The sequence below is a fragment of the Psammomys obesus genome, unplaced genomic scaffold (assembly GCF_907164565.1).
Source record: "Psammomys obesus unplaced genomic scaffold, mPsaObe1.curated_primary_1811, whole genome shotgun sequence".
In the NCBI taxonomy this organism is placed as follows: Eukaryota; Metazoa; Chordata; class Mammalia; order Rodentia; family Muridae; genus Psammomys; species Psammomys obesus.
Window position 1 is genome coordinate 3,292,751 of NW_026590905.1, and position 15,942 is coordinate 3,308,692.

At 48.3% G+C, this 15,942-nt stretch overlaps 1 protein-coding gene across 2 annotated transcripts in view; it reads right to left on the minus strand.

Moving 5' to 3' along the window:
• Nucleotides 1-848: 848 nt before the first annotated feature.
• Prmt8 (protein arginine methyltransferase 8) overlaps nt 849-15,942 on the minus strand; it is an 83,275-nt gene continuing 68,181 nt past the window's right edge. For both annotated transcript variants that reach the window (XM_055609462.1, XM_055609463.1), the window contains 3 exons: nt 11,019-11,169; nt 2,447-2,568; nt 849-1,757 (listed from right to left, as the gene is read on the minus strand). In XM_055609462.1, the coding sequence (XP_055465437.1) occupies nt 1,674-1,757; nt 2,447-2,568; nt 11,019-11,169 (357 nt within the window). In that variant the 3' untranslated portion in view covers nt 849-1,673. The remainder of the gene's footprint in view (nt 1,758-2,446; nt 2,569-11,018; nt 11,170-15,942) is intronic.

Consider the following 15,942-nt stretch of genomic DNA (forward strand, 5'->3'; position numbering starts at 1 on the left):
GTTGTCATGGGAGGACTCTCCATAGACTTTATGCAGGTTCGTTCCTGTCTAGGGTAAATAGCCTGTGCATTGGTTTTATGAAAGTAGAGAAAAGTGATAAATCCCTCCTGGAAGAAAACTCAAGGGACTGGAGTCTGGTGTCCTGGAGAGGGTTGTGGGAGACTTTTATAGAGTCAGGCTGTGCTGGGATATGCTGTTCCCGACCCCCTGTAGCCCATTCTATTCAGGTAGCCCCACCTTGAGCAATTCATCACAGGCATGCCTCTCCCATGCACAGTCAAGGCCCTCCTCTGCAGTGACTCCTCCTGGGCTCTGTCACTGGTCAATGAGCTCCATCTTTCAATGGATCCCTTCTCCCCAACACTTGGAATGTCTCTCCCATAGCAGGTGAGACTAACAGTCCAGAGGCCAAAGAATAATCCAGACGACTAAGCACTCCAGCAAGCCTGACAAAGCACATCCTGTGTTTTGTCTTTTCATCTTTCCATCCTGTGGAAATTGTTTCCATACTCAGACCAGGGCCGGAAGCTTCTCTCTAGGTCTTCAAACTACAAGTAGCTTCCGGTCTACATATACAGCACTATGGGTGAGTTCCTGCCCCCCTCTCCAGCACCCCCAACTTCACAGCTCCAGGACCCTCTTGCCCTCTCAAGGCAGGACCTATGGAATCTGCAGAAAGGTATGTTCAGGCTGACTCAGCTTCCCAGCTGCTTCTCCCATGGAACAAACTTTAAAGATAAGCAGGAGCTGCACTACATGATTTTCTGCCCCGTTGAGGCCTTTCGCTACCCACTCCCCCCCACCACCACCCTTATACTGCAGAGCATCAGAAACACAGGTGTCCCACATAGCTTCTCTCACGTGTGTTTATTGAGCGCCCACAGAGCCCGTGGTACTGTGCTCAGGATTCAGAGCCACAGTCTAGTCAAAACGAGACCAGAGCTAGTACAGAGAGTGTTTTCATAGCTGCGGAACATCTGTTAAGGGATCAGGATGGGGAAAACTAATCACAAAACAAACTCCTATTCAAAAGCAACAGGACCTCCTCTGAGAGTAATATAGATTCTAGGCGCACACACTCACGCTCACACATACACACACGCGCGCACACACCCACACACACCCCCTCTTCGGAATGAACACCCAAGTATGCCCAAGAAACTGTATATGTATGAATATACAGATGTTTGTGGGCAAGTAAATTAATATATATATGTATATGCTGTACGAACACACACACACGCGCATACTCACACACACACCACCGCACAGACAGAAAATCTGGCTTATGCTATCAAAGACACTATGCCTCCAGGTTCTAGCACTAGTAACCTGTCCTAGATGTCTGCAGCATGCAAAACTTGGAAGATCCGGAAAGTCAGTTTAGGAGGACAACGGGGGCACATGGGTATGCTTCCAGCCTTAGAGCCCAGCCCCAGCACGGCAGGCAACAACATAGCCTTTGAGAAGGGCTCCGGGGGCAGAGCAGAAGATTTGGAGGCTCTTTGTCATGGTGGGGCTCGGGAGAGCCCCGGGCAAGTTCACCAATCTTCAAGGCAGAGTGGAAAGCTCTGGTTGTCGACTGTGGTCCTCCTAACAGTATCCCTTGGGGCAGCGTGGCAGGCTCAAGTGAGTGCCTCTTCTCGCTTGCTCTCTGCAACTTCCCACGTGTGCTAGCGCATTTTGTAGTCATTAGATACAGATGTTTCACACAGCTGTCCCTTAAAATCCAAGTCTACTGTAAAATCGAGGTCTCGCTGTGGGGAAAGAACAAAGGGTCACAGTAAGAGTCAGGGTAGGAAATCATAGCCCTTCCCAGGCATAGGACTTCTCCTGGTGCTATGGGGACAGGCAGCCATGGGTTATTTCTAGCTAAGGGGCTTCCATGGCCAGTCCTCAGGAATCCATTTCGGTGCCCCATTATCCTCGCAGGACAGGCTCTAAGCCTTCCTGTCCTCACATGAAAGCAGTCCTGAGGTCAGTGGGTTTTTCCTGACCTTGCCCTCAGTCACCCCACAGACCTTCAGCATCTGCGCAGATACTGGGGCTTCTCAGAAAGGCCCCGCCAGGCCAGCTGGAGAAATGCCCCATGAACACTTCCCGCTATACCAGACACTTGCTTTTCCTGGCCCAGCTCACCCTAAATGAGGCAGAGCCCATTTATACAGCAGCTATTCCCAAAGGTTCTCCTGGGAGTTTCTGGGAGCTGTCCTCAAGGTCAAGTTCAGAGTCCAGAAAGCCTCTAGCCTCCAGGGGTTTGGAAGATTGAAGGTAGAGGTCACCCAATTAGGCCCTGCCACATGCAAATGCAGCTACTGTCTGCCTCCCCCAGAAGTTTTCTGTGTGTACACAAGGCATTAGACTGGACGGGTGACTTCTGAGAGCTCCTCAGGAGGCAACTCCATGTCACCCCGGCCCTAGCCATGCAGGGGCTCCTCAGACTCACCACATTTTTGGCATTTGGTTTCATGGATATGGTCCCATAGATTTCCTCCCCCCTCCGGACAGTGAGGTAATCTTCCAAGTAGAAGACAGTCTGTTTCCAGTGGGTGTAGGGGGCATCAGGGGCTGGGGACAGACATGAGAGAGGGAAGAAGAAAGAGTCAGAGGCGAACAAGGGTTGGCTAAGGCCCCAGGACCCACACAGAGGTCCCAAGCTTTCTGTGGGTCTCACTGATTGCTGTCTGTACCCCAGCACTCAAGGGGTTGGGTTCAAACCCCAAAACTCCTGACTCAGCCCAATGCCCTCCCTCCCATCCCAGACCCACATCCACAGAGCTGGTGACCTTAGTGAGGGGTCAGAAGAGAGGCAGCTGGTGCACCTCACCAACTAAGCTGATTAGCATAAGTGATCCTCCTCTCCATGCTTCTGTGTTAGTGCAGTGAGGACTCAGTGTGAGAGGTGTAGAGCAGACCATCCAATCTCCATCATTTATAGATTTACACAAACTCAACAGCCCAAAACCAGTTTCCCATCTTTACCAATACCCCTCCATCCTTTCAAACAGCTTCTCTTGCCTGTAAGTCTGCTCCATTGTTGTACCCAGCCACCCTGAGGTAGGATTTCAGCCTTGCCTTCCAAACAGTACCAGAAAGAAACAAGGGCATAGACCATAGACCAACCCCCTGCATAGTTCAAGGTCATCATGATGGGTGAACTTCCCTGGTATTTCTCATTAAATTCCATGTAGTCTCCAGCTAACTGAGAGGATCCCTGTGTGCCCGGATGCAGTGACTGCCTCTGGAGTGCTCCTCCCTCCCCTGCTTACTACATCCTCATCCTCCAAGGCCAAGCTTCCTGGACCACTCCATCCAAGAGCATCCATAATTGATGTCATCACACTGTCTAGCGTGCTTCAGAGTGAACTTTCTCCCTCGCTCCTTTACATCCTTTGCAGGCTCCTAGGGAGTGGGGCCAGGCCAGCCTTGCCTAGCACTGCTTAGTTCCCACCACAATTCAATCTAGAAGTGCCAAGTGAACACTGATGGTCGGACAGTGATGAAACCTGTGGGCTACAGAAGCCTTGTTCCTCTTGACTTAGAACTCTGTTTCCCTCTCTCTGGTGGACTTTCTTGGTTGTTTAAAACCAAAAGCAAACAGCAACAAGACTTGGAAAGTATATAAGGGCCTTTCACACATCCAAGACTGTTGCATGGGACTCTTACATGTGCCTTACATGTGGCTTTGGGAATGACTAGGACTCAGCCATGCAACAGAACTGGAGCTGTTTGCCAGTCACAGGAGTTACTGGTTCCTCCCCAGGTGTCGAGGACACCACTCAAAATGAGTTCAATTGTTATGCACCAAGTCAGACAGGGTGACCTCAAAGATCTTTCAAAACCCCAAGATCTATTTTAATGATGGCAAAGAGGCCCTTTCCCCTCCTTTGTTGTTTGTAATGAGCTGGCTTGATCAAATGTCAGTGGTCAGGTAGAGACTAAAGCAGCTTTTGGTGTGTGCACTTGGAAATCAATGAAAACTCAAGGTCACAGGAGAAAGCACAGCTTGAGCATCTGGAGGAGATGTGGGACCAAGATACCACAGCCTGTGCCTTCCAGACCCCAAGGCCTCAAGCCCACCCAACACCCAGCCTGCCAGGCACGCTGCTGCCTGCAGACCACCTGCTCTCAGCACGCTTCCTGCCAATTACCTCTAAATAAACTGTCAAAAGACAAGTTCTGGCTGTGTACGCAGAATGCTGGAGTGGGACTGACAGCACTCTCGCCCCCATCTCCACCTCCACCCACTCAGGCAGGTGTCTCTTCGTTCCTAAAGACCTTCAGTTAAGGGGACTCAAGCTGCTTCCTCTACCATCCGATCAGAGACCTTTGAGGACCTGAACTTCCCTGGCTTAAATCTGCAGGCCAGTGAGGGCAGTCTGCCTCCGGCGAATGGCCCCAAAGCATGCATGCCAACCTGAGTAGAAGGAACATTGTTTCAAAACATTAATAGCTTCTCCAAACATATCATTTCCATATTGAGCCAGTAGGCCTAACTGTCTTACGGTTTCTTATCTGGGTTTTCCACTGTGTCCAGTAGGACCAGCAGAAATTAAGAGGCTTGGCTCTGCTTTGTTTTGCATTTTTGATTCAGCAATTCTGGGAAGGTGGGACACAGAGGGGGGGATACACATGCCGAGACATAATATCTGCCCCATGGCTAAAGTGGCTGTCTTCTCTTGCATTCTCCTGGGTCGATGTTGTGGGAAGGACCATAAGCCCAGACCCTAGATTCTTCTTTGCCACAGGTTTGTACTTGTACCATGACCCTGAAAATCCCGTGGCACCATGTGGAATATAGGTGATGATATCTATCCCCTGAGATGTTGTACGGGTGAGATGGATAGTGAAGAGTGGCCATACATCCCTCTGTGCCTAGGAACATGGTTTCTGTCTGTTCACCCGACACAATCATCACTAGATTTCCCCTCTGCTTGCCAAAGCAACCCGAATTAAAAGCTGAATCATATGGACACCCCACTTGCAACCTATTAGTTATAACAAAACCACACTAGGGGACTTGTAAGCCATGGCAGCTGGTGGTGAGTCATTACATGAACTGGTGTGTGAGTATCCATCTGTAAGCTGAGGGATACCTGCAAAGACACACCGCCTGACGCTGGTGCTCTAGAATGCCCGGGGTGTCTGGAATGCTATAGTGCAAGGGGTAGCACTCAGTGTTACACCGCGCAGATGAGGCTATGAATGATGTCTACAGCTCTCTTTATCAGTGATTAAGCTTTCCTCCCTCCCCAGACCCAACCCACAACCCAGGATGGCACAGCTTTCGGTTGTTATGAGGATGAGTTGTTCTTGGGAAGATTCTGGACCCATGTGTCAGCCCAGCCACCTTGCTTGTAGATTACTGACGACTTTCACTCTACCTTTTGGGATGACTGTGACCAATACTGTTTGCAATGCTTTAAATATCAGAACATATATTCAAAGGTCTTTGGCTTAGGATATCTGTCATAGGCCAGGTATGGCTCTGAATTTGTCCAACAATGCCTAAGATGAACACAGCTTTGCATTCCCTTTCTGCAGATCCTGTACCCTTAGAAGACTTGCAGGAAGTAGTGGACAGTGCAAGCAGAACAGTGGGAGCTACGGTCTTGGGTGAGGAGTAGAAACTAGGGAGCCATGGGAGTCGATGGGATCGGCCTCTAACAAGATTATCTTCCTGTGTTTTGAGGAAAAGAATTCAGCTTCCTGCTTCACTTCCTAGTGGTTAAGTAATTAGTATTTCTTTGTAAGCTATAATAATTTTTCTAGCTGTATATTTAGAGCTGCTTTGTCTAGTGAGCTGTTTTTGGAAATTAAAGACTGTGTACTGAGAGGCTTTTTTGACCTGGAAAATGAGTCAGTGCCACAGGATGGCAAATCCGGAAAGAGGCTGCCTGAGAACCAGAAAGTCTCCAGCTCAAGGTCGTTTCTGGCGATTATCACCCTACCTTGGAAAAACTAATATTTGAAGCCAGCTTCTCTTAGGGCCGCTGCCTTCCACCCACCTCACAGCTTTCCTGGATTGCACAGCTACATCAAATCTCCTCCTATACCCACAAAGGATGAGTTCAAGGGGACAGGGACAGCTGTGCCCTGGCTGGCAGAGCCCGGAGCCTTGGGTGCTTCTGCCCGTTTGAGATAGCTTCTGCTGGGTGCTGTAAAGCAGCCAGAACCATTAGCAGGCATCATTTCCAAGCTACTGTGTATGTGATTTCCTTCTTTGAGTGGGTCTCCCAAAGCTGGCTGCACTCAGTCTGAGATGAGAAACTCAGTGGGCAATCAGCAGGGAGGTGCACATGCCAGAGAGGGGAGGAATGCTTCCACAAACTCCCATGACCAATATCTTGATTTTGCACATGCATGATTTGTGTTAAAACTCTTTTTTTTTTCCATAGCCAGGACATAGGATGGCTAGAAGTGGGACGCTTAGATAAAAAAAAAAAAAAAAAAAAAAGCAATGATCTTGATAGCATCTAAGCCTCTAAGCCTCTAAGTTCTAAGACAGGCTCACAGGGACTCCTTCCATGAAATGAATTAGTTCATTTACATTTATTAATTATAAATATAACCATGTATCATTTATTCATCCATTTTAGCTGATATTTATATTTTAATTACATTTTGCTCAACAACTCGCACACTTATATTCCAACAGAAATAATAATAAATTTATTTCTAGATACTCTTTGCATTGCAGTTAATTATTTAGTTCTATCCTAGTTAATAATTCACCTCCACCTTAGTTGTCAAGTTAGGTGGTGGGTTCATGAGTACTCATTACATTAATAAACAAGTAAGCCAGAAGTGAATCATGCATGTGTGGTTCAACTGTGATAGCACATCTTGAGCTAAACATTGGGATTTATCAAATTGTATGTGATCCTGAAAGCCAAATGAGATTACTCTGCCAGTGGCCAGGTTGAGGACTCTGAGTAGAGTCCACTGCCAAGTCCAGATGGTCTAGTAAAGAAGTCTTTGACGTATCAGATAAGGAAGCTGGGGCTAACCTCCCAAGAGGGCTAACTGTCCACATTGTTTCCTCCAGCTTTCAGCAAGAAGGATCAGAGTGTACGAGAGGTCTGAAGACTCAGTGAGTGCAGGTGCTCATCTTGCTGAGGAGATAGGCTTGCCATGCTGGAAGGGAGTCAGGCTCAGCTGAGCTCTTACTGTCTAGTTCAAGTTAGTCTTGCAGGAGGGCAGTGCCTCTCAAACTCAGGTAGGAGCCATGGCCACCTGGAGGTTTTGCACAGGTGGCTGGGACACCTTCCTTGACCTTGAGGGCTGCTGAAGCTATTGTCCACAGACTACACTTTGAGGGTCAGTACACAAGACACAGGAATCAAAGACATACAGGGCTACAAGCATCCTCCTTGAGCCCAGCTTTATGGAGTTCTGCACAAACAAGAGGGGCTATGGCTTGCTGATGTCTCCACCTGGATACGCTTCCCCCTAGGTTTACCATGGCTTTCAGCATGAGTGGGGTAACAGTAGGGGGATAGTCAGCAGACAGAGGGGACTGAGCCTGGTTTCAGGGATCCCAGAGGCAACAGCATTGAGTCTGAGCTGAGCTTTAACCAAGCCTCCTGCTCATGGAGCCATTAGAATGTCAAACCTACTTCCACAGAAGTTCAGTAGACAGAGAAGCCTTAGTAAGAGTCATGGGGCTGGACTCTGGCTTTAGATACCCAAAGTTTTTCCCAGAGTGCCCCTGCTACTGATTCTCTCATCACCCACAGGGTAGGCTCTGAGCTATCATCATCTGAAGATGGGAGAGACAAAGCTGGGTGGTTGTGGCTCCTGCACCATCAACCATCTCTCTTCGTTGCAAGAATGAGTCTTCTTTATCCCTCAAGTTCAAGGAGAATCTTACTTCTCCTCTCCAGGCTGCTCCCACCCACTGGGAAAAAGAGCTCAGCTCACCTACTTATTGGTGAAGGAGGGCAACCCTTAGCAATGGCCCAGATCAGGAAGATCTCTAGTTTTTCCAAGGGTAAGAGAGCACTAGTGCTGGCCTAGTTGATAGATCCCAGGAGACCTTGGTAGCCTTGGTAGTCAAAGGAAACAAAATCCAGAACAAGATTTTCTGAAATTGGTCAGGATTTGTTTGTTTGTTTTGAGAAAAGGTCTCACTATGTATCCCTGGCTGGCCTGGATCTCACTATGCAGACCAGGCTAACCTCAGACTTACAGAGATTCACCTGTTTCTGCCTCCCAAGTGTTGGGATTGAAGGTGTGCACCACCACACCTGGTATTGGATACTAGGACTCGTCTGCCTCCTATCCACAGGTGAAACATGAATCTCCACCCCGACAGATCTAAGAAATAAGTGTTACATCTGATAGAACATTCCTTCTGCCACTAGCACAACCTACTCTTCTCCTAAAGGCACACTCACTGTTTCCAGGAACTCATATGGAAGATACTGCACCTGTGGACCTTTGTCCTGGCAGCTCAAGCAAACTGTCACAGAAAGAAAGGGGTTTCAAGAGCCCTCTGAGAAAAGAACCCCCTCTTCCTGGATCACATCCAAAATGAACATGCAGAAGCAATGGCCCAGTGATGAAGAAGTCTCCTGAGCCCAAGGCATGGTGGGAGGGAGCTCAGAGAAGCTGTCCTGTGAGTGAGAGTGATAGGAAGAAGCTCAGGTATACACAGCAAGAAGTCTGAGGGCCCAGTGGAGGGCTAGGGACAAACCATGGAGCTCTCCTGTGCTAGGCCCAAAGGCAATGAGGCACCTCTCGAGGCAGACAAGGCAGAGGACATGGTTTGAATATGTCTGCCAAAACTTGTGTGTTGGAAACGTGATCTTCAGTGAGCGCATTAATGATGAGAGCTGAAATCTTTGGGAGTGGGGGTGATTGGTCTTGGGGTTCTAGCCTCATAGATAAACAAATCCAATCATGGGTGGATGGAGCTATGGGTTATTTCGTGTCTTAGTTACTGCTCTGTTGCTGTCAAGAGACACCATGACCAAGACAACTCTTACAAAAGGAAGCATTTAATTGGGGCCTTGCTTACAGTTTCAGAGGGTTAGTCCATGATCATCATGGTAGGAAGCAGACAGGCATGGTGCCGGAGCAGTGGCAGAGCTGTGCAACCTGATCTACAGATAGCAGACAGGGAAAGAGAGACTGGTCCTGGTACAGGATTTTGAAAGCTCAGAGCCCACTCTCAGTGACATGCTTCCTCCAACAAGACCACACCTCCTAATCCTTCCCCAAAAGTTCCACTCCCTGGTAATTAAGCAGTCAAATACATGAGTCAACAGGGGCCATTCTTAATAAAGCCACCACATCACACGAGTATGCTGTTATGTAGGAAAGCTCTCACTCATTCTCTCTCTCTGCCTCCCTCTCTTCCTCTTCCCCTTTGGTACCTTCTATCATGTCAAGATGTAGCATAGAAGCCTCATTTGATGCCATACCAATGCAAGCACCATGTTTTTGGGCTTGCCAACTTCCAGAACCATGAGCCAAATAAATGTGTACTCTTCATAAGTTATTCGGACTCAGATGTTTTGTTATGGCAACAAAAAGCAGACAAAGACAGTGGAAGTGATCTTCTGGGAACACAACCACGGACTTAATGAAGAATGGATGCAGGTGGAAAAAGCAGGAAGGAAAGAAAGAGGTCAGTTTATAGCCCGGTGAGAGCTATGTGTTGTCTTCCATAGAGGCCATCATCTCTGCACACATCTCCCACTTGTGCATATAGGCTGTCCTAGGGCCAGAAGGGGCTAACATCAGAGGCTCTATTCTGTGCTTACCCCTCACACAGAATCTTCTCAATAAATGCTAATCAGACAAACATAGAATTGTTTGAAGAATTTCCAGAGGACATGAACAGTGAGATGGATCAGCAAAGATGCTTGCCACATAAGCCTGAAGACCTGCATTTGACCCCTGGAACCCACATAAAGGCAGAAGGAGAGAATCAACTCTGCAGTGATGTCTTCTCACCGCCCCATGTACATGCATGCCACAACACACCTGCCCTCACCCAGTCCATGTCTCCTGTCTTGCCCCCACCCAGTGTTGGAGGTGAATGGGATGAGCCCTCCCTCCTACTCAGCAGCTTGTTAATGCAGAAGCTGAAACAGCAGGACTTGGGTCAAAACAAAGCAATCTAAGTCTATCTCTGGCCCCAGGTAGAGACATGACATTCTGAAATGCCAGGGACTGCCTCCATCAGATTGGCCTGTGGGTGTGTCTATGAGGCACATTCTTGATTGCTAACTGCTGTGGGAAGACTCAGCCACATCAATTAACCCTAGGCAGGTGTATCTGGGATGTACAAAAAAGGAGGTGAATGTGAACCTTCGAGCAAGCCAGCAAGCAGTGTCCTTTGAGTTCCTGTCTGTGTTCTTGCTTTGGCTTCCCTCCACGGTAAATAATAAGCTGTAGGATTAAATAGATACTTTTCCCCTCAGGTTGTTTTTGGCCATGTTGTTTACCTCAGCAACAGAAAGCAAACTAGGATGGCCTCCATACTCATGTGCTTACCCAAGTGCGCCCAGATGAGCACTCAGACACAAGATACTGTTAAGATTAATGTGAGCGTGTAAGTCAGCACAGGGATCTGTCTGCCCAGGCTTACTCCTCCAGAGTGTTTTCCTTCACAATGGTCCCATTGGTCACTGTCCATTCTCATCCTCAAAACTACCTCATGTTGTTTTATCACAGGCTGAGTCTGTATTCTGGGACTATACTATGTCTCACAGCAAGTCGTTCTTTCTTTAGAGACCACAAGGACAAAAGAGCTAAGGAGAGGCCAGAGTGCATCCCTGGGGGCACCCATGCCAGCTCTCAGCAATGTAAACTCTACCTTTGTCATGTTTACCTTGGGAAGCTGAGAGTGTGGGGGCTGTATCCTCTCCCCAGGTGGAGAAAGCTTGTGAGATGTCAAGTCAGAGTCCAAACTGATGTCTGGACAAGTTAAAGCCAGACCTGGTTTCTACTCATAAGCCTTAAGGAAGCACAGAGGGAAGGTTCTAGAAAACCAGTAGAGAGCTCACCTGTAGAAAAACCCATTTTCTTGTGGCACTTGGTAAATTCAATATTAAAATAGGTGACGAGGGCATGGACGTAGTCGTTTCGCTGTATCTGCAGGCAGAAGGCAGATGTGAAGGACAGCTCTTCCGTCTTCACAGTGTAAATGTCCACTTCCTGCAGCCCAGGGGAGAGAGAAGCCAGAGGCTTACAACCTCTGCCATGTCGAGGCCCAGTGGCCTCACCCCTAGAGAAAAGGGTTACCCACTGCTTTGGGGTAACTCCCGGGTATACCCACCGCCCTTCCAACTACCTCCTTCATCCTTTCTAAGGTAGAGGATACTTGAAGAATGGTGCAAGTGAAACTGAATCTAAATCTGAGCGGAACAGAACCAGGAAGGTCCATGTGCTGGGGGAGGAGGCCGGAGGAGCTGAAGCCTGAGACAAGCGTGAACTAGGAGACCACAGGTCACCAAAGCAAGTTGGAGTGGATTCCAGTGCCCAAACAAGCATTGCTACCTTCTCTTAGTCATTCACAAAGTGTGGGTCTTCCATGGCCAGCATCTTTATTACCTGGGAGAAAACTTTGGGAGGGGCAAAGAAGAGTCACCACAGACCTACTCAATCAAAACAGGAGGAGCATCCAGGTCTCCCATGAATCAAAGGACCCATTCCCTGACCCTGACCATTTTCCTTTTTTTGTGAACACTAAGTGTTGCCTCTGAGGGAAGTTCTGCTGACCATTTATAACAAAGTTGACCAGGTTTTAAAAAGTAAATAAAGGGGGAAAACAGGAGGCGAGAAGTCTCAGTGTGGACTGGGGAAAGCAGAACACAAAGAACTAATAATTCTTGCAAGTTCAGCGGGGGAGTGACTGAAAATCAATGTTGCACGGGGAGCGAGTATAATGGAGAGATGGTTCTCCGTGTGCTGTTCTTCCGTGTATGAAGGATGCTGACTGACCTGCTGTTGATTGGCTGTCCTGAGACAGGAAAACCTACTGGGGGCTTAAGAGGCATCCAGACAGATGCCAGTGAAACTCAAAGAAGGCCTTTCCTCGTGTTGGTGGGTGTGGCAAGAAACAGCATTTGGGGGACTCTCGAAAAGACAGCCACACACCTGTGTGTCTGGTGACTCCAGACAGCGCTCCAGAGACCCAGCAACAAGACTCATGAAGACACAAAATGGCATTGGGTAAAGTGCTACCATCACTCTGTGTTTTTAAAATCATTTAAAAAAAAAAGTGTCATAGGACTTGTGAAGAGGAAACAGAGTCACAGGAATGAAGCAGATCTCAGTCTTGATGGGGGCTGAGTGAGCCACCATGCCCCCTGGGGGTGGGCAAGCACTCTCAGATTTCCCAGGAAGAGCGCAGATGCAGGCTTAGAAAGTGAAGTTCTCTAGTAGTGGAAGGGAGAGGCTGGGCTTCAGGGTCAGGTGGAGCCTTCTGTGAGGTGGACACTGCATAGTTTCTAAAGCCCAAAGTTAGAGAGTGAGAACTACCAAAGAGTGAGCCTTGGTCCAGAGGGGCCATCATAGATGGTATAAAACTTCCTATTCGTCCTGATAAGTGACATCCTGTCCTGTGTGACAGCCCAGGGATGCTGGTCCTCTTCCCACCATAGAGTCCACCTCCCACGTCCAGGCGTCTTCAGAATCGGTGGAGAGTTTCCCACACCTGCTGCCCTGACCTCCTCCCACAGGGAAAACTGAGTGTCTGCCCCAGCTGGCATGGACCCTGTAACCTTCTCCATAGTGTGGGCTGCTCCCAGCTTCCTGTGTTTCTCTCATCATGATTTCTGGCCCCTTATCACCCTAACTTTTCTAAACCAAGTGTTCTAAACCTGGTCACACCAGGCTCTTCACCCTCCTGTTGGGAATCACAGTGCTGCAGGGTTCTGATTGCATTCAAGGCTTATCCCTACTCCATCCTGTCAGCAGAGACCCAGCCTGGGGGGAGGGGCTGCTCCATGGTAGGAAACCACTTCAGAGGACGTGTCTGACAAACTTTCTCAGGGTTCAGGGTTCCTCCAAGCCACACCTCATTGTAAGTTCGCTGTAGCTCAGGGGGAACTGAGCAGTGATTACTGGTGTGTGCAAGCACTTGGTGACTCTCCTGCCTCCTTCTCATCCAGGTCCTTTCAAAGTGTCTGCATCTTTCTCTTTTGATCCTCAGCCACCAGCCCAGCTTAACCTTCTGCTCTTCTGTAGGGGTCCTGTCGCCTCCATCCTCAGCCCCTGCCACCAGAATGGATCCTTCAGGGGACAGAAGCTGGATCTCATTGTCTGTGTGCCCTTGGTATGTAATTCAGCATCCGCAGGCATGGTGCTCAGCATACTCCCAGAACAGATCTCCCTGCCTGGAGCCTTTGCTTCCTTCCTGGCCTTTCTTTCATAGCCACCCACCCACTCAAATTGTGTCATTCTTGGTCTACAACCTCCAATGACTCCCTATGACTTACACCCAGATCTTGTAAATTTCTACATCTATTACTTTCATTTCTTTTTTTGTCACTTTTCACATGAACACATGTGTACACATGCACACATATGCATACATGAATGCAGACACACATAGATACACATACAGACGCAAACACACACACACACACACACACACACGTTACTTAGGGAAACTTATATAAGCTTTTACCTCCACACCTTCTAGGCGTTTCCGAAGTCATTAATTTGGGAAACTATGTAGGGATCAATGTGTTACTGGTTTCACACTGGCTCTGCTGTGACACTCTGAATGAAGCCACCCTGCTGTGTGAAAATCGCATTTCACTATCTAGTCTGACTACACTTGCCTGTGTCTGGCCCTCTTGGTAAAGGGGTTTTTCTCTATCCCCCAGGGTCTTCCAGCAAAGTAGCCCCTTTGCCATCTTTCCCATTTTTTTTGGAAAGATGTTTTCTATATAATTATAATTAGATGCAGAATTCACTACTCCTGGAAAAGGGAATTCAGAAATAGGAAGTCATAGATTTGTTGTGTTTGGATTGGTTTTTGTTCTTGAGACAGAGTCTCACAAAGACTGGGCTGGTCTCCAATTCACTGTGTAGATGAAACTGGCCTTGAACCCTGATCTCGTGTCTCTACCTCCTGAGTGCTGGAATTACAGGTGTCCCCCACCAGGCCTAGCAGAAAAGTTTTAATCAATAACTTTGCTTTAGGCGTGCAGAACCCAAAGTAGCCAGCGACCACAGTGAGCAGCAACCACAATACAGAGAAGACCACTAGTGATTTGTATACTGAAGTCCACGTACCTCAAAATTATGTTCATGGTTACACACACACACACACACACACACACACACACACACACACAAATCATCTAGCAGGAATCACATCTCCAGACAGTCTCTTAGACTATCCATCAACCAAATGTCAGCTGTCAAGACTTGTGTTAGCTGACAGTGTTCCAAGGGTCCTAGAGACATTTGCATCTTAATGGGGCCTCTGAGGGAACAAAAGGCTTCCAGGCAAAGGGCAAAGAAGCAAAGAAGCCATGCATTGAAGTGACAACAGAGAGGCAGATGGGTCCCATTTGTGGGAAATGAATCATACCAGGCTGGGCTCTGGGGACACAAAGGCCCAGGGCTCAGGTGCTTGCTCTGGTCCACAGCTCAGCCACAGTTATCCCCAGTGATGCCCCAGAGCTCAAGCACTATTACTGGAAGGGTTCTTTGTTTCTCATTTGTACCCTTGAGACCTCAAGGAAATTCACTGCCTTGGCCTTAGGCAACCCCAGATAGAACAAGGATCCTCAGGGAATAAGCTTCAGAGGAGCTCCTGGCCTCTGCTACCCCACCTCTCAATAATGTCACAAATAGATGTCTCCAGGCAGAAGTCTGGTCAAAACAGAGTCCTAATTATAATAAAGTGTCACACTCGGCAGTGTTAATAGCTATGAAAACAGCAATTAAGTGTGTGAAGAAGGGCAAGTGTTTTCCCAGAAGGCTCAGTGAGATGCTACAGAGAAAGAAGGCGGTGTGGGGAGAAAGAGCACTGCCTGCGGGGGCAAACATTCTCCCTGCTATCTCAGAAAACACGAATAGGAAGAAGGGCCACAGGGCAGCAGTGAAAGTGGGCAACGGGCATCGTGGCAGAGTGGAGTCCCGTAGCCCCAAGATATATTCAAAGCACTTCTGAGTTTGCAGGGGGAGCAGATGTGACCCCAGCCTCCTTCATAGTCTAGTCTGGCTGCTTGGCACAGGGATACACCCAGGTACAGCCATGGCCAAGGATCTTGCTGGTACCCTCTTGGAGAAGGGAAAAGGAGAAGGAGGAAAGAGATGCATTGGGGCTGAGAGTAGGGGGAAAAACTAGCCAATTTGTGAGGCCACAAATTGCAGGTGACATACAGAAACACCAGGGCCACACTGTGATGGGACTATGTCAAGAGCAGAAGCCACCTAGTACCCCAGAGCACTGACAGGTTTTATCTCCAACCTAAAGCTGTCTCACAAAGGTTCCCAATGGCAGCTTTGACGGCTACTGAGTTGTTTGGGGAAAATCGATAGCACTAGTTGACAGCTACATATTCTGAAATTAATCTGTTTGTCTGCCTGCCTGTCTGTTGTTTGTTTGTGGTCCTGGGGATTGAACTCTGAGCCTGGCACATGATGGGCAAGTGGTCTACCTCTAAGCTACTGTATGAATTCTTCCCTTCTTGTTTTGCTGTTGAGATGGAGTCAAATCAGGATGTTGATGATGGCCCTGGGTTCTCTATCCTTCTAGAATACAGAATCTAAAGACCTGAGCCCCAAGGCTCAGCTCCGCTTCTAAATTTTGAGGGGCATATCTTGCTTTGACAGTCAGATTCTCCCATTTTCCTTGTTCTTGTTCAGAGTTCCGAGAGGGAAAGCCTCAGAGGTAGGTGCAGGGTTTATAGGAAGTGGTGGCCATATTTCCTCACCATGGTTCTAGCCAGTACCAAGCAGAGAAGA